Source organism: Tamandua tetradactyla, chromosome 4 (genome assembly GCF_023851605.1).
Source record: "Tamandua tetradactyla isolate mTamTet1 chromosome 4, mTamTet1.pri, whole genome shotgun sequence".
Taxonomy (NCBI): domain Eukaryota; kingdom Metazoa; phylum Chordata; class Mammalia; order Pilosa; family Myrmecophagidae; genus Tamandua; species Tamandua tetradactyla.
Genome location: NC_135330.1, coordinates 102,716,426 through 102,737,168, shown reverse-complemented (window position 1 = coordinate 102,737,168; position 20,743 = coordinate 102,716,426). Strand labels below are relative to the sequence as shown.

The 20,743-nt window shown below is 43.5% G+C and overlaps 1 protein-coding gene and 1 long non-coding RNA gene across 2 annotated transcripts in view; one reads left to right on the top strand and one right to left on the bottom strand.

The window, feature by feature from the left end:
* Positions 1–983: 983 nt before the first annotated feature.
* Positions 984–20,021, top strand: LOC143681237 (uncharacterized). The gene is made up of 3 exons (XR_013174482.1): positions 984–1,134; positions 15,514–15,626; positions 19,406–20,021. It is a non-coding gene; the product is annotated as an uncharacterized LOC143681237 (long non-coding RNA).
* Positions 12,200–20,743, bottom strand: part of SMAD9 (SMAD family member 9) — an 86,343-nt gene continuing 77,799 nt past the window's right edge. Inside the window, exons 5-6 of the mRNA XM_077158082.1 lie at positions 19,521–19,777; positions 12,200–15,727 (exon numbers count right to left, since the gene is read on the bottom strand). Of these exons, the coding sequence (XP_077014197.1) occupies positions 15,584–15,727; positions 19,521–19,777 (401 nt within the window). The 3' untranslated portion in view covers positions 12,200–15,583. The remainder of the gene's footprint in view (positions 15,728–19,520; positions 19,778–20,743) is intronic.

Sequence of the window (20,743 nt, the reverse complement as noted above, 5' to 3'; positions counted from 1 at the left end):
GTTCTGCCATCTTCCCAGAAGCCCCAGTAATTTTTTAATTGTAACCTTGGTTCAAAACTAAGTAACATATGTGGTTCATAGCTTTCTAAGAGAAAATATCATTTCAGCAGTATTTAGTAAGTGAAGAAAAGTGCATCAAAGTAATTGAGAGCCTCATCTCACTCAGTTTCAAATCTTAGGAACATATGTGATCCATAGATTTCTAAGAGAATGTTGAAAGACTGTTGTTTAGTCCACCACAGCTTCCAGAATGCAGCCAGAGATGGACCAGCTTTTCATAAATGAATTTATTTAGTTAAAAATGTATAGTTCTTCAATCTAAAATTGTCTACGTTTTAGAACTGCACCTACTGTTTGAGACCGAAGAAAGAAAGATTTATTTTGTCCAGAACCTAAATTTTCTGTAGGACATAATCTAACTCAGCCTGTCTGGATAGGTTGAACAATTGAAACACAGGGAACCCAGAATAAGAATGAGGGCCTTTAATCCTGTATAGCTTAATGTAATGCCTGGATACATCCTATAGTATATTAAGCAGATAATCAAAAAGTATTGGCAAAGTTCCTTGGGGGATGGGAGAAAAAAATATGGAACTATTAAACTTTACCATCAGGGAATCCCCTGATACCATATCAAACTATAGGGACACCAAAATCAATAGGCCATGCCCTTGATCTTGAGACTTACTCTTGTGAAGCTTATGTATGTAGCAGAGAAGCTTATTACCTATAGGTATGCCTAAGAGTTACTTCTGGAGGACCTCTTCTGTTGCTCAGATGTGGCCTCTCTCTCTCTAAGCCCAACTCTGTAAGTGAAATCATTGCCCTCCCCTGTACATGGGGCATGAAATCCAAGGGTGAAAATCTTCCTGGTGACATGGGAGATGACTCCCAGGGATGAATCTGGCTCTGGCATTGTGAGATCAACAATTCCATCCTGACATTTTTTCATTTGAGGACTTGTCTGGAGCCTGCGCCTTCCCCAGGGGAGGGGTGAAGCCCAACTCAGGTGGAATCCCTCCCTCAAGGAATTCAGACAACAAGGTTTGGTAATTTGAAGCCATTAAAACCAGCCTACAACCTCTCCTCTGTCTGCACCATGCCCCCAGCAGGGAGAGTCTGCCAAACTTAAAGGTACTGCATCGTCTTATGCTGGTGGGACCTGCAGGCAGATAACTGCCATATACTGGGCAGGATAAGAAAAGCAGAGTCCAGAGATTTCACGGGAAAGTCTTTCAACCTGCTGGGTCTCACCCTCAGGGAAAACTGATGCAGGTGACTCTTTCCTCCTGATAGGAGCCCAGTTTGGTCTGGGAAAATCCGGCTGGGGTCTATAATATGTAAGTAGAACCTCCTAAATGTGTGTGTGTGTGTGGGGAAAGGCACCATACAAGCAGGGCAAGAAACAAGAAAACAAGAACTGAAAAATTATCCTCTGTTAAACAAAACTTAAGCTAGAGGTCCAGATAAAGCTGAATTGAATGTCAAAGAACAGATAGACAACAAATTCATCCAGCAAGAAAACACTAGGTAAAATAAGTAAAAGCAATCTCCAGAATAAACTAACTAAGGTAATTAAATGCCTAGACGCCAGCAAAAAATAACAGATCACACTAGGAAAATTGAAGATATGGCCCAGTCAAAGAAACAAACCAACAATTCAAATGAGATAAGGAGCTGAAACAATTAATTCAGAATATACTAACAGACATGGAAAACCTCATCAAAAACCAAATCAATGAATTGAGGGAGGATATAAAGAAGGCAAGGAATGAACAAAAAGAAGAAATAGAAAGTCAAAAAACAAATCACAGAACTTATGGGAATGAAAGGCAAGGTAGAAGAGATGAAAAGAACAATGGAAACCTACAATGGTAGATTTCATGAGACAGAACATAGGATTAGTGAACTGGATGACGGAACATCTGAAATCTGGCAAGAAAAAGGAAATATAGGGGAAAAATGGAAAAATATGAGCAGGGACTGAGGGAATTGGAAGACAATATGAAGTGCATGAATATATGTATTGTGGGTATCCCAGAAGGAGAAGAAAAGGGAAAAGGAAGAGAGAAACTAATGGAGGAAATTATCACTGAAAATTTCCCAACACTTATGAAAGACTAAAAATCACAGATCCAAGAAGTGCAGCGTACCCCAAAGAGAATAGATCCAAATAGACGTACTCCAAGACATTTACTAATCAGAATGTCAGAGGTTAAAGAGAAAGAGAGAATCTTGAAAGCAATGAGAGAAAAGCAATCCATAATGTACAAGGGAAGTCCAATAAGATTATGTGTAGATCTCTCAGCAGAAACCATGGAGGCAAGAAGACAGTGGGATGGTATATTTAAATTATTAAAAGAGAAAAACTGCCAACCAAGAATCCTATATCCAGCAAAACTGTCCTTCAAAAATGAGGGAGAAATTAAAACATTTTCAGACAAAAAATCAGAGAGAATCTGTGACCAAGAGACCAGCTCTGCAAGAAATACTAAACGGAGCAGTACAGACGGATATGAAGACAGAAGAGAGAGGTGTGGAGAAGAGTGTAGAAAGGAAGACCATGAGTAAAGGTAAAAAGAAGGAAAATTAGATATGACATATAAAATCCAGAAGGCAAAATAGTAGAAGAAAGTACTACCCATGCAATAATAACACTGAATATTAATGGATTAAATTCCCCAATCAAAAGACACAGTCTGGCAGAATGGATTAAAAAACAGGACCCATCTATATGCTGTCCCTACTCAAAGAACATGAGGGCAAGGACACAGACATTTGCACACCAATGTTTATAGCAGCATTATTTACAATTACAAAGAGATGGAAACAGCCAAAATTTCCATCAACAGACAGGTGGCTAAACAAACTGTGGCATATACATAAGATGGATTATTATGCAGCTGTAAGACAGAATAAAGCTATGAAGTATGTAACAACATGGATGGGCCTTAAGGACATTATGCTGAGTGAGATTAGCCAAAAACAAAAGGAAAAATACTGTATGGTCTCACTGATATGAACTGACATTAGTGAATATTTTGTTGGTAACAGAGACCATCAGGAGATAGAAATAGGGTAAGATATTGGGTATTTGGAGCTGAAGGGATACAGTTTGTGCAACAGGACTGAATATAAAAACTCAGAAATGGACAACACAATACTACCTAACTGTAATACAATTGTTTTAAAACACTGAATGAAGCTGAATGTGAGAATGATAGAGGGAGGAGGGTTGGGGGCATAAATGAAATCACAAAGAAAGATAGACGATAAAGATTGAGATGGTGTAAGCTAGGAATGCCTGGAGTGTATAGCGATAGTGACTAAATGTACAAATGTAAAAAAATGTTTTTGCATGAGGAAGAACAAAAGAATGTCATTACTGCGGGTAATTACAGTAACAATGAATCCCAGAGTGATTTGATCAGTGACTGGAAAAGTATTTGCAAAGTCCCCTTTGGGGAATGGTGAGAACGGGGGAAAACTCAATTTCCCCAAGTTGAATTCTTGATATTCTCACAAGCAGTGTGGACAACCAAAGCTATAGGCTGAGCCCCCAGTCTTGGGGGTTGTTCATATGAAACTTAACCCCACAAAGGATAGGTCAAACCTACTTAAAATTAGGCCTAAGAGTCACCCCCAAGAGAGCCTCTTTTGTTGCTCAGATGTGGCCTCTCTCTCCAGCCAACACAACAAGCAAACTCACCACCCTCCCCCATCTATGTGGGTCATGACTCCCAGGGCTGTGGATCTTCCTGGCAACGTGGGACAGAAATCCCAGAATGAGTTGAGATTCAGCATCAAGGGATTGAGAAAACCTTCTGAACCAAAAGGGGGAAGAGTGAAATGAGACAAAGTGTCAATGGCTGAGAGATTCCAAACAGAGTCGAGAGGTTATCCTGGAGGTTATTCTTACGCATTAAGTAGATATCACCTTGTTATCTAAGATGTAATGGAGAGGCTGGAGGAAACAGCCTGAAAATGTAGAACTGTGTTCCGGTAGCCATGTTTCTTGATGATGATTATTGTATAATGATATAGCTTTCACAATGTGACTGTGTGATTATGAAAACCTTGTGTCTGATGCTCCTCTTATCTACCTGTTGACAGATGAGTAGAACATATGGAATAAAAATAAATAATAGGGGGAACAAATGTTGAAATAAATTTAGTTTCCAATGCTAGTGATCAATGAAAGGGAGGGGTAAGGGGTATGGCATGTAAATTTTTTTTTCTGTTTTCGTTCATTTTTCTGTTGTCTTTTTATTTCTTTTTCTGAATTGATGCAAATGTTCTAAGAAATGATCATGATGATGAATATGCAACTATGTGATGATATTGTGAATTACTGATTATATCTGTAGAACAGAATGAGCTTATATTAAGAATGTTTGTTTCTTGTCATTTTTTTTAATTTATAAAATTTTTTTAAAAATATACATGGAAATGTATTGCTTTTTTGCATGTATATTATGTTTCATAATAAAAAAACTTTTTTAAAGAAAATGTATGGAAACATCTTCAAGATCTAATGACAGGCAGTGGTTTCATAGACTTTATGCCCAAAGCACAAGCAATGATAGAAAAAAAGGATAAATGGGACCTCCTCAAAAGTGAATACTGGCGTGGTGTGACAGCAGCTCAGTGGCAGAGTTCTCGCCTGCCATGCCAGTGATCCAGCTTCGATTCCTGGTGCCTCTCCATGCAAAAAAAGTGAACATCTTTGTGCTTCAAAGGACTTTGTCAAAAGGGTTTAAAGACAGCCAACTCAATGGGAGTAAATATTTGGAAACCAAATAACCTGATAAGGGTTTGATATTCAAAACATAATAAGAAATCCTGAAGCTCTGCAATAAAAAGACAACCCAATTTAAAAATGGGCAAAAGACAAATGAACATTTTTCCAAAGAGGAAATACAAAGGGTTAAAAAAAAAAAAGCACATGAAAAGATGCTCTGCTTTACCAGCTATTAGCAAAATGCAAATCAAAACCTCAACTGCCAAAAGATGGAAACAAACCAAGTGTTCGTCAGCAGGTGAATGGAAAAACAGATGTGTAGGTAGACCACAGTGGGAGATGTTGAGAGAAAAGGACCAGCCCACATTCACAATCCTGTCCTAGGAGTCGGGAGCACACAGCTGATCCATATGTGGGTATGTCATCACTGTCTATGAGACATGGGCATATCCCATAGGCCGGTCAATGTGTCATCATTGTCTAGAGACAAGGATGCATCCCACACGCCAGTCAGTGCATTGTCATTGTCTATGAGATGTGGAAGCATCCCACACACTGGTCAGCCTATCGTCATTATCTGTGAGATGTGGATGCATCCCACATGCCGATCAGCCTATCATCATTGTCTATGAGACATGGATGCATCACACACACCACTCAGTGCATCGCCATTGTCTATGAGACGATGGCACTTCCAACACTGGTCAGTCCCTTGGCCCTTCAGCCACCCTAGTGGCTCCAGTTTCTTCCTAGGGGTCTTCCCAGGCTCTTGTCATGGTCATATCACCCCTTATTCACCCTCCCCTGCTTGTCACACATCCTGATGTACCAGTGTGTTCTGATGTGTCTATAGACAAGGGAGAAATTCTCAGAAACAAGAAGCTGGATAGAGGAGTGTTCTAGTTTGCTAACTGCCTGGAATGCAATATACCACAAATGGAGCAGCTTTATTATTTATTAAGTTGCAAGTTAACAGTTCTAAGCTCGTGAAAATGTCCAAATTAAAGCAAGCCAATAGAAATTTCTAATCTAAGGAAAGATACCTTGGTTCAAGAAGGCAGATGATGTTCAGGGTTTCTCTCTCTGTGTTTTCATTTTCATTTGCCTTGCCCCACTGATTGTTTAAGAGTTTGTTGTTTAGCCTCCATATTTTTGTGAATTTTCTGGCCCTGTGTCTTTTATTGTTTTCAATTTCACTACAGTATGATCTGAGGAAGTGTTTTGTATAATTTCAATATTTTTAAATTTATTGAGACTTGCTTTATGACCCAGTATATGGTTTATACTTGGGAATGATCCATGAGCACTTGAGAAAAATGTGCACCCTGCTGTTGTTGGGTGTAATGTTCTGTAAATTTCTGTAAAGTCTAGTTTATTTATCATATTATTCAACATATCTGTTTCCTTATTGATCCTCTGTCTAGATGTTCTATCCATTCATGAGAATAGGGAATTGGAGTCTTCAATTATTATGGTAGAGATGTCTACTTCTCCCTTCAGTGTTGTCATTGTTTGCCTCATGTATTTTGGAGCACCCTGGCATAAATATTTATGCTAGTTATATCTTCTTGTTGAATTGTTCCTTTTATAATACATAATGTCCTTATTTGTCTCTTTTAATTGTTTTACATTTGAAATCTAGTTTGTTGGATATTAGGGTAGCTACTACTGCTCTGGTTGTTGTTGGCATGAAAATATCCTTTCCCAACCTTTCACTTTCAACCTATTTTTGTCCTTGAGTCTAAAGTGAGTCTCCTATAGACAGCATATAGATGGGTCCTGTTTTCTTAATCAATTCTGCCAGTCTATATCTTTTAATTGGAAAGTTTAATCCATTAACATTTTATGTAACAGCAGTATGTTCTTCTACCATTGTCTTTTGGCGTTTATGTCTTATCTAATTTTTTTTTCTCTTTTGCACTTACTGATAGTCTTCATTTCTACATTCTTCTCCAGACCTCTCTCTCCTGACTACTGAAAACAGGCTCCTAGCACAGATAAACCTGTAATAAGCATTAAAGGGACCAGGAGATTTTGCTCTGGCAGAGAGGGGGTGGGGCTGACAGAAAAAAAAACAGAGACTTTTTGAGTTGGGCAGCACAAAATATTAGAAAGAAAAGGGAGCACATAGAGCCTGAAGATACATAGAGCCATGTACCAACTCAAGTTCTTGATTAGCCAACTTGGGGAGCAGGGGTCCTGCTCTGAAAAGGCTCTTTGCCTTTTTAAAGATGTTGTACTAATTTGAAACTTTTGTTTATCCCAGAAAAGCCATGTTCTTTTCCTAATCCAGTCTCGCGGGGGCAAACCTATTATTTGGGGTGGAAAGTTGATTGGATTGTTGTCATGGAAATGTAACCCACCCAATTGTGGGTGTGGCCTTTTGATTAGATATGTGACCCCACCCATTCAAGGTGGGTCTTGATTAGTTTACTGGAGTCCTTTAAAAGTGGAAACATTTTGGAGAAGGCTCAGAAGTGACAGATACAGATGTTTGGAGATTGAGACAAAAATAGCCCAGATGCTAAGCAAGCACACACAGAAATAGCAAGAACCTGAAGAGGAGAAGTCTCCCAGCCTGGGAGATGCTAAGCTAAGAGATGAAACCTAGAGTTTTGTCCCCGAGCTGCAAAGTGGGGCTCCACAGATGCTTAGAGTGGAAGACACTGGAATCCGAAGCTGAAAGCCACACCAGACAGCAGTGGCCGATCATTCTGAGAGCTCCTTTGCCGGGTCCCAGCTGTTTGCTCCCTTTCAGTGGGGCGTACGGTTCACCAGTCTCACTTTCCTGAAGACTTCCTGTGCGGCCGGCCCTGGATATTGGTCCCAGCCAACGGGCAGGGCCTGAAGGGCCACAACAACTTAAACCCGAGACACACCGCAGCCTTCGGTGGAGCTGCAGCCTCCAGTGCCCCTCTAGCTGCTCCTGAGGTGGCTGCTGGACCCTGTGGTGATCCCCTGGCCCCTTTGGGAGGAATAGGGATCCCGGGCCTTGCTGCCTCCTGGCTGCAGGACCGAGTGAAGAGCCCGTTCTCATTTTGCAGTAGGAAGTGGAGTTGATCATTTTATTTGGCAGGCAAACTGCAGGCCCTCCCCATGGCTTAGGCAAGGCAGGGAAGCACTTTGGGCAGACTCCATGGGCTGCAGCACAGGCCTGCAATGAGGGCTCCTCCGGCTAGGCCTCACGGGGACCTGGTGCCCCCAAGCAGGGGCTCACCGCAGCCCCCCGATCTGCTCACAGTGCCGGGCTCCCGGGCTCCCACAGGAGCAGCAAATGTCTAAGTCCTCCAGACGTGGGTGGGACGTGGCTGTTCCCAGGCCAGCACTGCTTAGGGACCCTGTTCTTTTCATGTAAAAGAGAAATTCAGCTGGTATAAGCAATCAGCTAGACCCCGTGCTATCATATTGGAATATGTGAGGGAAGGGATGCAAGGGGAGCTCAGTGGTAGAATTCTCGCCTACCATGCGGAAGACCTGGGTTCGATTCCCAGCCCACGCACGTCCCAAAACAAACAAGCAAACAATCAAGCGAAAATGCAACAAATTCACATTATGAAATGTGACCCCACCAAACAGCATACAAAAAAAAAAAGTGAGGAAGTGACAGATTACTCTTTTCAATCAAAAGGCTTTTCCTCCAAGTTGGAGTATCATCTTGATTGTACATCAAGGGCCCTTTGCTCCTAACCCACAGCTTTCTAAACCCCAACCAGAGTCCTAGCTGTAAAGCTGACAAGCAGTGCAACAATGTGGAGCCTCAAACTCCCAAATTCAAGACAGCTGTTCTTCAACAACATTTTCCAGATCACTCTGTCACATGCCTGGGCACTCACGACTCAGGACCCAAGGGGATCCATCAGGGGCTGCCACACTTGCTCTTTGACCAGCAGCAATGCCTTGGACTTGAGGGTCGATTTTGTTCATATGCCTAAGTTCAGAACTCAAAACCTTCACCGTGAAGCCCCTGCCTTATCTCAGTACAGCCCTGCCCACTCTTTCCCTCCTGCCATCGTGAGTTACATGACTGACACAATGCTAATGAGTCCTTCTGTTTCCCCAGCACTCTCTCAACCCAATTAGTTCTTTTCCGCCCCTTCAACAAATCGAAGCAACCCTCTACTCCTTCAAAACTAGCCTCATATTTCCCTTCTATGCCAGACCAGGAAGAGCAAGTATCAGCTTTTCCAACTTTGGTTTGCAAACTCTCTACCCTCACAAACTCCCTTAGGAAAAAGGCAATCAATGCAACATTTTAAATAAGTGGTGTTAGCTGAAAAGTCTCTTAGTGTCCATCAACATGTTTTAAACAATCCATTGTAACACATTTTAATATACATTTAAAAATTTGTAATATTAAGTCAGAGTTCAAAACTTTTCACATTCACTTCATAGTGTATTATATTTAATTTGTTTTAAATAATTGTGTTGGAAAAAGTAGAATTTGTCAACAAATAAAACGTAAAGGGGCAACATTATGTTTAGCTTGAAGCTGTATAAGAAGACACTGATTAAACTCTGATGTGGCATCAAAATAGTCAAAATGCTTTTACAACATCATTTTCGAATTTTTGAAACTGTACTTAAATATTGGCGGATTGTTTTTACACTCTTTAGGGTTGTCTCCTTCTGTATGATGAGATAAGAGAGAGACGTTACCTTGTGACTTGCAAGATACTTGGAGCTCCCTCCCAAGTGACAACTTGCAGGTGTGAATGGTCTTTGGCTTAAAAGCCAAACCAAGTATAATTGTCATTTTATTTTCTTCACTGAACAATGGTTTCAATATATTATTTGAGTAAAACCCTGAGGCATTGCCTAAAAGTCTCATCAGATGTAAACGGTGAAACCATTGCTGGTCACTCGGTGGTAAAATGCAAGAATGGGTGTCTTTTTCCTCATCCTTGTGAGCTGGTTTTGCAAATCACAACTCCTTGTATACTTCTTGTCTTTATTCGAATTTGCATTTCAAAAATAAAACGCTTAGAATAAAAACCATTTTCAATGTTTAACTCTCAAAAGCAGCTTTCCTTGCTCCTTCTGTAAGCTCCAAATGGAATCCCAGGCATGCTTCCCCTAGCCCCACAGCCACACCCTGACTGCTTGAGGTGCAACTGGAAGCTTGTGGTTATTTTTGTTTTCAAGGAGATAGATGAAATGTTTAGTGAATTTTAAGGAGAGAATTCAAAACAAATGCCACTTCTGTCTTACAACGGTGAGTGACATATGCCTTTCTAAGCAAACAACCTCACTGGAAGATGTCGAAGAATAAATACAATCTCCATCCTTAAGGAGCACCCAGCCCTGTGGGGAGGTGGACAGGAAGCCAGCTGGTGCTGGACAGCCCATGAGCACAGATGACCATGACCATGGGCCAGAGAAGGGGCCTCCTGGGGAAGGAATGCCTGGGATGGCCTGCTGGGGGTGCTGACGGGAAGGAAGGCAAGTGGGATCGGCTGGATGCCTGCCCGGGACCTGCCCGGAGCCCCCCAAGCTGCCACGAGTGAGAGCACACTGACCTGGATGGGTTTACTTGTTCATCTTCCTCCATACACTGGTTATTTCTCCATAAAGGCTCTCCAGGCCATGGACATGGGCCACTGTACCTGCAGCGCCTCTTGATGGCAGCCATGCAAGAGAGCCATCAAGTAAGTGAAAATGTGGAAGTTTCCAGGATGCTTAAAGCATTCCTTTCCTAAGACTCATGTTCAGAGACAAGATTATATTTCTACACTGGGACGCATTAACAAATCTGCGCTAGGTGGGGTTTGAAATGCCAATACAGAGTCTTAGAGGTCGGGGCAGGGCCAGAGCAGACCAAAGACCCATGACCAAGTTACCCCTCTCTGGAAGCTGGCTGTCACACTAGGGACTGCAGAGCCCCTCTGCTTCAGAGCCAGAGCAGCTGCTCTCAGCAGTTTGCATTTCACAGTTCCACGAAATAAGGGGTTCCACTGCTTAAAGAAAAGAAACACTTAACGGAGTTAATATGAAGGCTCAGTTTTCCAGAGATATTTAGGAATTCTTTCTCCTCCATTTGCAACCTGGAAGAAAATTTAAATGGAGGGACTTGCTGTTAGATCAGGGGAACAGAGAAGGTCACCATGACTCGAGCTGTGTAAAATGTGCCGCCCCTTCTAGACGTCACCTAACCCCCTTGCTTAAAAACCACCCGCCCCGGCGAGCTCACAACTCCGTACCTTGAGTTCTGTGAGCTCTGCCCGGGAGCACAGGAATAAACTCGCTCACTGTAAGGTTTTTCGGTCTGCCTCTTCTCTCTTTCGCCTCCTAAACCTTACACTTGTGAATCTTTATTTTCCTCCTGGATTTCATCTTCCCTACTAGATTTCATTACCATGTTCCTAAATTATAGCAGGTGCACAAATGTTTACAATAATAAAATTCTTCATTTTTCTGGTATACTGCAAGATTACTCTTGCTACTCTTGGAAAAAGAAAAGCTTCCACATTTATCCCTGCTGAAGTTTCTGCAGTGTATCTTTTAAGATTCTATTCTTGTCTCCCCCAGAGAATGTCTTTTGTTTCTCAGCTGTGGCCTCTCTCCCTAAGCCAACAGGGCAGGTGAACTCACTGCCCTCCGGAGCCCCTACATTGGGACATGACTCCCAGGGGTGTGAATCTCCCAGGCAACATGGGACAGAACTCCCGGGATTCACCAGAACTCAGCATCGAGGGACTGAGAAAGCCTTCTTGACCAAAGGGGGGAAGAGAGAAATGAGACAAAGTGTCAGTGGCTGACAGATTTTAAACAGAATTGAGAGATTATCCTGGAGGTTATTCTTATACATTATATAGATATCCCTTTTTAGTTTATGGTGTATTGGAGTGGCTAGAGGGAAGTACCTGCAACTGTTGAGCTGTGTTTCAGTAGCCGTGATTCTTGAAGATGATTATATAAAGATATAACTTTTACAAGTGATTGTGAAAACTTTGTGTCTGATGCTCCTTTTATCCAGGGTATGAAAAAATATGGCTAATAAATGAATAAATAATAGGGGGCATAAGGGGTAAAATAAATTGGGTAGATTGAAATACCAGTGGTCAATGAGAGGGACAGGTAAGGGGTATGGGATGTATGAGTTTTTTCTTTCTTCTTTTTATTTCTTTTTCTGGAGTGATGCAAATGTTATAAAAATGAACATGTTGAGGAATACACAACTATGTGTTGGTATTGCGAGCCATTGATTGTACACCATGTATGGACGCTGCGTATGAAGATTTGTCGTTAAAAATATTTTTTAAAAATTCTATTCTTAATGCCAGTTTTTCCAAGATATTTAATTCAAAACCACTACCTAATTTCTCGATAGCATGTTGGATTTTAAAACATCCGATTTTCAAAATAGGATGGGTTAAGCTCGTTTGTCTTAAAGAGCTGCAGTCCCATTTGAAATGGATCTTTAATGAAGTTTGTAGGAAAAATGAGCCAAAAGATAGATAGTACAGTATTCTTTATTATAAACAATCAGATAACAGAATAAGTATGCAGTTGAAAGATAAGTGGTGCCTAGTTGTTATAATCAAAGCCATACCTCATTTAAATAGAAATTATTTACTTTTTGTTTCATTTACATTAATCTGAATTTATCTTTAACATATGCCAGAGCTACCTAATCTAGACATATAGTTGTTACAGCATCACAGGAAAAGACAATTTGGAATGCACATTATATTTTGTTTTGTTTATTGAATATGTATATATACATGCCAAATATTGGGGAAACATCTGAAGTGAAGTAGGAAATTAAAGTTTATAAGTGATATGTATAATATCATTATAAAATGCTTTTGTTGTTGGGTTTTATTGTTGTTGTGAGAGTATCCAATTCCTTAGGAAACAACGAAAAGGGGGATTCTAAATGCTACATTGGCTAACTTTTCTGATTTATACCAAGCATAAAAAAAATAAAATAAATAAAATAAAACAAACGGAAAGTAAATGTTGAAAAGCGACATCTTCATAGTTCCAAAGCACTGGCAGCTATTAAAGTATCATCTACCTAAAACAGCTTTTTTTCATCTCAACCCTTTAACAGGAAAAGCTGGTTTGAACAACACGATACATGTCCTGGGCACTGTGAGCAGAACAAAACATTATTATTCTCTCGTGGTTCATGGTACTTTTCCATGGTAACCCTAAACATGCTTCGAATTGCTGACGCAGTTAAATGCTTAGCACATCCACCCTGCTCGTTGTCCTGTGAAAGAATGCCATGACATTTTCCTGGATTGTCTACCTCAGAGAACGAGTGCTAAATGAGTACATTTAGGAGTCTGCAATGAAATACTGCATTACAATTTTTTTTTTTTTTTTTTTTTTAAAGGAAAGACAGAGAGAAGGAAGGAAGGATAGAAGGAAGAAAGGGAAACATCTTTAAACATTTTCTTGTTTTATTGTATTTTGTTTTTTTTTTTTGTTACATGGGCTGGGGCCGGGAATCGAACCGAGGTCCTCCGGCATAGCAGGCAAGCACTTTGCCCGCTGAGCCACCGCGGCCCGCCCAGCATTACAATTTTTGACAGCGCTTGGTAGGAAACAAAAAAGCTGATTAGAATGTGACTATGTGCCAGTGACTAAAGAGTTACCTGCTCATTGATTCTAAATCCCTTGGAGATCACATGTATCCCACTAAAGGTTTTGGTGAGACGTGGCTGGTGATGGTGCATATCTATCAATTTAATAACTCATTTTCCCCAGAAATCAGTTGGAGTCACTGTGATATTTTGCCCTGGTTTTCCAAAGTTGCATGAAAAGCCAAGATCGGTTGGTTTGCTTAATGCTATTCATAAGCAGCCGGTCCAGTTACTTCTGAAAAGGTATAAGATACTGGAGGATGAGTTTAACAGCTCGTGGGGAGACCTAAGTCTCTTTGGTCTCTGATGCTGTCACACAGCTGGAGATCTGGGTGAGTAGACGCACCAGGAGACGGCATGATGGAGAATTATTGGAAAATGAGAAGAAAGAAAATCCCAATAACTTTGAGACAGAGAAAGCACAGTTGCCCAAGGAAGTCTTCATCCATTACCTGACTGCATAGAAGAGAAGGGAGATACAGGCTTTAACATCAAAATAATCAGTGACATTTTTCAAGCAGAAGAAAGATCACGTTTTGCTTTACTTTGAAGGTGCCTATTCAAACAGATTCACTCTTAGCCTCTCACTGCAAGAGGGCTGGGGCACCACTGGCCCACGTTTGCCGCCACAGCACCTGGCACTCCTGACCTGGTACAAGACACAAGGACAACCAGGAAACCGCGGGTTTTCTTCAACAGAGAGCAGGCCGCCGGGCCGCCATGTGGGAGGTGGCATTTATTTTTATTCTTGTACATAGAAACTTTGCTATGAGAGAACACTAGTCGTGTCTTTCTCGCATGATCATTTCTATCCTGAATACACTTTAATGAGAACAGCTACTGTGACACTAATGCTAAACAGAGTGGAAATAGAACATATAAATGGAGGAGCCGCTCAGATCACCGAAGCGCCGTCTGTTGCGAGCCCAACTGCCACCTTAAATTAAACATTTCTAAGAGGGTGCAGAGTGGGTGGGAATCATCTATATATATGAAAGTACCTAGAAATTTGGGGAATTTAGCATTATCATTCAAGGGAAAAATAGGAACTGGTTTTTAAAATAGCATATGTTTAAAAAAAGATGTGCTATTATTCAGTCCTCCTGTTCCCCCGAAATTGTAGGGAATTATGATATTTTTGTCATTTTACTTGGGGAGTTATTTTCAGGTATGAGATGTTCATGTTCTGGGGGCTACCAGATTTGACAAACTTAACCAATAGAGAAGCTGAGTTAAATAAGCGAAAAATATGATCCAACATTGTGCCGAGATTTTTCTCAAAGCCTGCACCATTGTCTCTGTAACCTGCAGACAGTCAATATTTGCCAACAAGTGAGCGAAGAATGGCCAGTGGGTTGCCTTCTTCTAGAGGCTTAGCAGTGGGAGTGTGAGAAGCTGCGTGCGGACTTAGGGTGCTTCTGTGCACCCCTCTGCTTCACACTTCTGTTCTCTCCAAGCAGCCCAGGTGTGCAGGACGCCTGCCCTGAATGCCGCGAAAACAGGGACACGAGCTCCTACAGGAACCCAGGCAGCTCCCTGCGTGATTCTTGGCCCAAGTTCTGGTCTTACCTCGCACTTGGAAAGCATAACTCATTCCATTCTATTTTCATACTTACTTCCCCATATTAGATGCATTTATTTCTCATGATAGTAGATTATGAGGCAACATGACCTAAGCTTCACAGTTTCTTTCTTTTCCAATCACAGTTTAAATTTGTTTCAAACGTACCATTAATATCAGCACAACGGTCCAGCTGTGGGTATTTCAACTTCAGATAGAAAATCACTGTGGCCTCTCTCACATAATTGATTTCAAAGCTTGTTTCCATTTTTAAGCCAATAGCACAAAAGAGATCATTTAAACTACATGGGAGGACGGCTTGGTTTTGCCTGATTTGCTCTAGTGCTGCTAGTACCTGTTTCCACGTATAAACACCGTAAGGCCCCACAACATGCCTCAGAAGGATGTGACCGACTAAAGCTGCCTTTTGCTCTGCCAAGGCCCTCCGAGCACTGCTGGCACAGGTGCTGTCATTCGCTCCCTCCCACAACAGGCCCAGCAGATCTGCTCCTCCCATCATACCATACTGGCATCGGGATAACGAAACAAATGGTGATAAGAACATAAATGGTGCCCATTATTTGCACTTCCAGGTACTTAGAAACCTCTGTTAATTGCAGATCTGCACGGGCATTAGCCGCCGCCTGCACCAGCGCCTTCTCCACGGAAAGGCAGCTTGAGAGGAGGCCGTTAAGACACGGAGGAAATCGGGTTGTGTGGAGAGCCCATCTGGGTCAGAACTTTGTCCAACCACTGCAGCGGTCCATGGAGGTGGATTTCGATCCAGCAGGGGGTGCTCGTGACATCCTGGCGGTGGTACTCGGCTCCCCAGCCCTGCAAAACAGAAGGGAGCCCAGGGTGACTGAGGGACAGAGCTCGGTGGGCAGGGGCTGGAGCTCGAGGCGGGGGGGGGGGGGGGGGGTGGGGGGGGGCAGGGACTCTCCCTTCTGGTCAGCACTGTCCGACTTCTGCCCTCCGTGGGATCCTCATGTGAGGGCAGCCCCGCACAGCCCCTTTGTGCTCAGCACACAGACCAAGAGGTGGATGGGCTGTCAGGGTGGCTGAAATATGGCAAACCGCTCTCCTCATCCACAAGGAAAGAGACTCGGATTTAGATCAGTTCCCTCTCTTTGTGCTGGAGACAGCGTTCTGCACAAAAAGAGTTACTTGTCTCTCCTCCCTCTGTCTGGCCACTTCTGGCGATGTCCCGCTTATTGCCACTTCTACCAGAGACACTAAAAGAATAAGGGAATAAATTTGTGTGTTTTTCTTTGCATATTAGGGGTCAATGAAAAGTTATTTTAAAATGAAGGAAGATTACAGCCAAACAAGTTGGTTTTGTTATTGGGAACAGCAATTCTCGGTAGTTCGTTTTTTCTGAAAACTGACTATAAAGATGTTTTCCGTTTCCAGAGATGCCCACTGACCCGTGCCATCTGGCAGCTCTGGATATATTAGCACTCGTCCCTGTGGCTCTTGGAGGGCCCTGGCACTTGGCCCACACCTCCCAGTCCATTTCCTCTCCCCCAACCTGCCCCTGGCCCCCCCCGCCCGAGACTAAACCCACCCCACCCCCACCCTCACTTGCAACCGGCGATCTTTTCCATTTCAGTGAGAACACCAAAGCAGTCAGAAGAGAATTTCCACAACACTTGCGCCCAGAAGCTCAGCCTTTCTTCCTCTTGGCACAGACCAATGACCCGTGTTTCCAAAGAAGCCAGCCCCTCGGTCTGTGCACCGGGCTCTCCCCACTCACCTTCTCAGGAGGTTCCAGCAAACCTCAAACCTCCCACTCTCTCCTGGATCACTTCCAGCCACACAACCAGGCTGAGATATCCCCTTTCTTCATAACACTGCTCTTGACCCTGCCACTCCTGCTGCTCACGGCCGGACTTCTGGGAACGCTTCTCTAGCAAAAACCCTGCAAAGAGTTGTCCGTACGGGCTGTCTCCCCTTCCACCTCCCACTCTCTCTCTCCCATCCCTTGTGAGCGGGGCTTCACCTTGGCGGCCAACGAGGCATTCAGGTCACAAAAGGCCTTTCCACCGCCACCGCTGATGGCCAGCTTTCCGTCCTTGTCACTTGGGCAGTGTCTGATTTGGCGCCTCCCTCAGAGTCCTGTCCTCTCTTCGCCTCCAAAGCACTGTGTTTCTCGGTTTGACTCTGCCGGCTGCACTTTCCCTCATCTCCTGCTGGTTCCTTTCCCTGTCTCCGTTCTCATGCAGGTGTACTCTGGGATGCAGTCCTGGAACCCTTCTCTTCTCTGTTTAAACTTGAACCTTGGGTGATCTCACCCAATCTTAGGAAGTTAAATACCAACCCCCCATGCTGACAGTTCCCAAATTTCTAACTCCAGCCCAAATCCCTCTCCCTAAATGCAGACTCATCAATTTAACTGGGAGGGAGGACAGACATCTCAAGCTTACCATCACCCACCTCATCTGACACCCAAGCCCGGACTCCTGAGTCTTCTCTGTCTCTGTGGAAAGCAACCTCACCTTTCCCGCTGTCCAGGCTAAGAATTCTGGAGTTGTTCATGGCTCCTCTTCTTCCCTCACACCATATAGAGCCCCCTTCGCTGCTTGGACCCTCCCACACCTCAAGCCCTACTGGGGATCTCCAGGTGGGAGCCACCAGCACCGCTCACCTGAATGCTGACTGCCACGGCCTCCCAACTGGTCTCCCCGGCCTCCACCCTGTTCTCCTCCCAGCAGAAAGGCTCAGGTCATGGCAATGCTCTGCTCGAATCCCTGCAAGGGCCTCCTCTCTTTAGACTGAAGGCCACAATCCTTCCAGTGGCGTGTGGAGCCTTGTGCCCTCACACTGGCCTCCTTGCCACCCCACGAAGCTTCCAGGCCTGCCCCTGCCACAGGGCCTCCATGCTGGCTGTTCCCTCCACCTCCACTGCCCTTCCCTGAAGGCCAGAGGCCCAGCCCCCTCGTCCCCTCCAAGCCTCTCCTGGTGTGCTACCCTCCCACCTTTGGAGATGCAGAAGGAAAACACCCCGGGGGAGCTTCATGAAACAAGAAGCCTGGAGAGAAAGCTAGACATCGCCATGTTCATCACGCACCTTTCCAGTTTAGAGAGAAACCCTGAACGTCATCGCCCTTTCTTGAGTGAAGGTCACCTCTTGTTGGTGCCTTAATTTGGACATTTTTATAGGCTTGCTTTCACGGGGACATTTTCATCGCCTTAGAACTGTAAACTTGCAACTTAATAAATTCCCCCTTTTAAAAGCCAAAAATAAAAAACAAAAATCAAAGAAACCTACTCAGTGCCTCCTCAGGCTGCAGTGTGCTTTCTCTTCTATTCAGCTCGTCTCCCTCCCTCCTTCTGAGACTGTGGGTGCCAGGAGACAGGGGTCCCTGGTCAGTCACAGAGTGCCTGGCCTGGCGTGGGCGATGGGCAGCAGAGTGAGGAGGCTCGAGCTGGGGAAGCCCAGGGGTGAGTGGCCCTCACTCCCCAGCAGACACCGGTGTTTGTCACCTACAGCATACGCTAAACTTGTCGTCTGCAGTTAGATTTGATAGGAATTTATTTTTGCAGAGGTCCCTGCAATGTTCATAACAGCTTGTTTTCTGTGAGTTGTGCAGTTTGATGGGTTTAAATGTTGTGCATCGAGAAATACATCTAGTGGATCTTAGGAAAATCAAATTTTTATGCAAGCTAACCTTACAGTGAAATAATTACCTATGAGATATTGATGGGGATGTCATCCTAATTTTACAAACTCAGACCTGGAAGAAAATAAGTCAAATCATTGTTCATTAATGGCAATTTAATGCCCTCTGCTGGCTCTAAAGCAACAGAACATTTGTAAAGATTCCCAGATATTTATTATTGACTTCATAATGTAAAAGCGCTTTTATGCCTGTCCATGCAAAAAACAAAATGCTTTTAAAGTTTAACAGTAAGCTTGAATAGTATGGCTTTCTTGTGAAAAGGAAATGGCTTCAAGAAGCCATTTTTAAAAATTGGAAACCATATTCCTGATTCTTATTTTTGAAATAACTACCAAAATTCTAACTATAATAAAAATATAATTTGAATATACAAAAATAGGACAATTATTTTTCACAGTAACTTTTTCCTTCCCACTAAGCAATTAAGCTTGCTTCTCCAACCTCAGCACCAACCTTAATCAAATTTAACTGCAGAAACTCAGCAGATACTATAAACAGAACATCTCTCTGTCAGAATTTATCAAACTTACCTTGACGTTTCCATCCCAACTGTTTTCATCTTTAGAAGAGCAATTACGGTAGATAGAGCCATTTCCACCCCCTGTCACTGATCTATAAATATCACCTCCTGCAGTTCTCCGCACTCTTTCTAAGAGCAAGGTCCCTGCCTTCATTTAACTCAAATAAATTCAACAAGCGTTTATAAAGCGGCAGCAGTGCTCAGCAGTGAGCGTGACGGAGAGAACGTCCTATAAAATATTATCATCACTTTATCTTCTACATTAAAAAAAAAAAAGATAGCCACCTTATCTTGTTTGTCTCTCAACAGTACTATGCTTAAGACCTTTCCTGCATGTGCTAAAGCAGACCATCTCCTAGGACAGCTGCTTCCTAGGATAGCCGCTGCCTGCCTGCCGGTCCCCCACCCCCAGGCGGCCCCTCACCTTGACGAAGCTCATCCTGATGGTGCACATCTTGGTCAGCTCGTAAACCACCTCGAAGCCGTGCTGGACGGACTGGGCCAGCAGCTGGGCGAACAGCTGGTTGTTGAAGACCTTGAGGCTGCAGCCACTTGGGATCTTGCAGACAGTGGCCGGGTGGAAGCCGTGCTGGTAGTTGCAATTGCGGCTCTGGACGAAGATGCTGCTGTCGCTCACACACTCGGCGAAGACCTCGCCGCCCACGTAATACAGGTGCACGCCTGCGGAGGCAAGGACGGTCACCGCCAGCCGGGCCCCGCGGCCTCCAGGACAGCACCCGGAGGCTGACCGCGGTCACCCGTTGCCAAGTCCGCGTTCCCAGCAGAGCCCCTCCGAAGGGGCCGGCCACCAGGTGTCCCGTCACCCCAGCACAGTAGGAAGCTGTCACAGATGACACCTCTGTCCCATGCTCCATCCCACACTGACTCTTTCTACAAAGGTCCCGTGATATCAAATAAAAAGAGAATGTGGAAACCTCTAATAGTTCTTTCTTTCTTTTCTTATTTTTGCACGGGGAGGCACCGGGAATCAAACCCAGGTCTCCAGCATGGCAGGTGAGAACTCTGCCACTGAGCCATGTGGCCCACCCTGTAATTGTTCTTCATGTGGGTATATAAAGAAAAAACAAAAAGCGGACACAGACAATACTGTGAAAAGGTTACTTGCATGCATTCACTAAACCCACTTCAGAGGAAATCATAGATAGAACAAAGTTTATTTCACCAAGAGACATAAGTCCACCTTTCTTTATACCTCAAAGACAGCTACTTCGTTTTAATAGCTTTATCACCTGCAGTCATAAACGGCATCATGGTCAGCGAAACTGCTACATTTTCAGATACACGAATATAAAGACTCGCTGTGAAAATGTAGCTGATTTTGCTTTTATTGAACATTCTTGGAACTAAAGGGCCAAAGGACATGCTGAGAAGGTGGCAGCTCAGCCTTCAGAATGGTTTCATTCCAAATCAAATTTTAGGTGGTTCTTTCTCTCCCGATGTCTGTGTTTGAAATTCAACGTAAATGTATAGCAAGGGAGCTGGGGCGAGATAAAAATAACTTCTTGTCTTGTGCATAGTAGATGCCAGAACAATTTTTCTCCAACTTTTAACCCAAAAAAGCCCTGTGCAGCCCTGGGCATCACTGTGACTGACAAGCCCACCCCAACGCAGGGCAGAAGAGTCCGC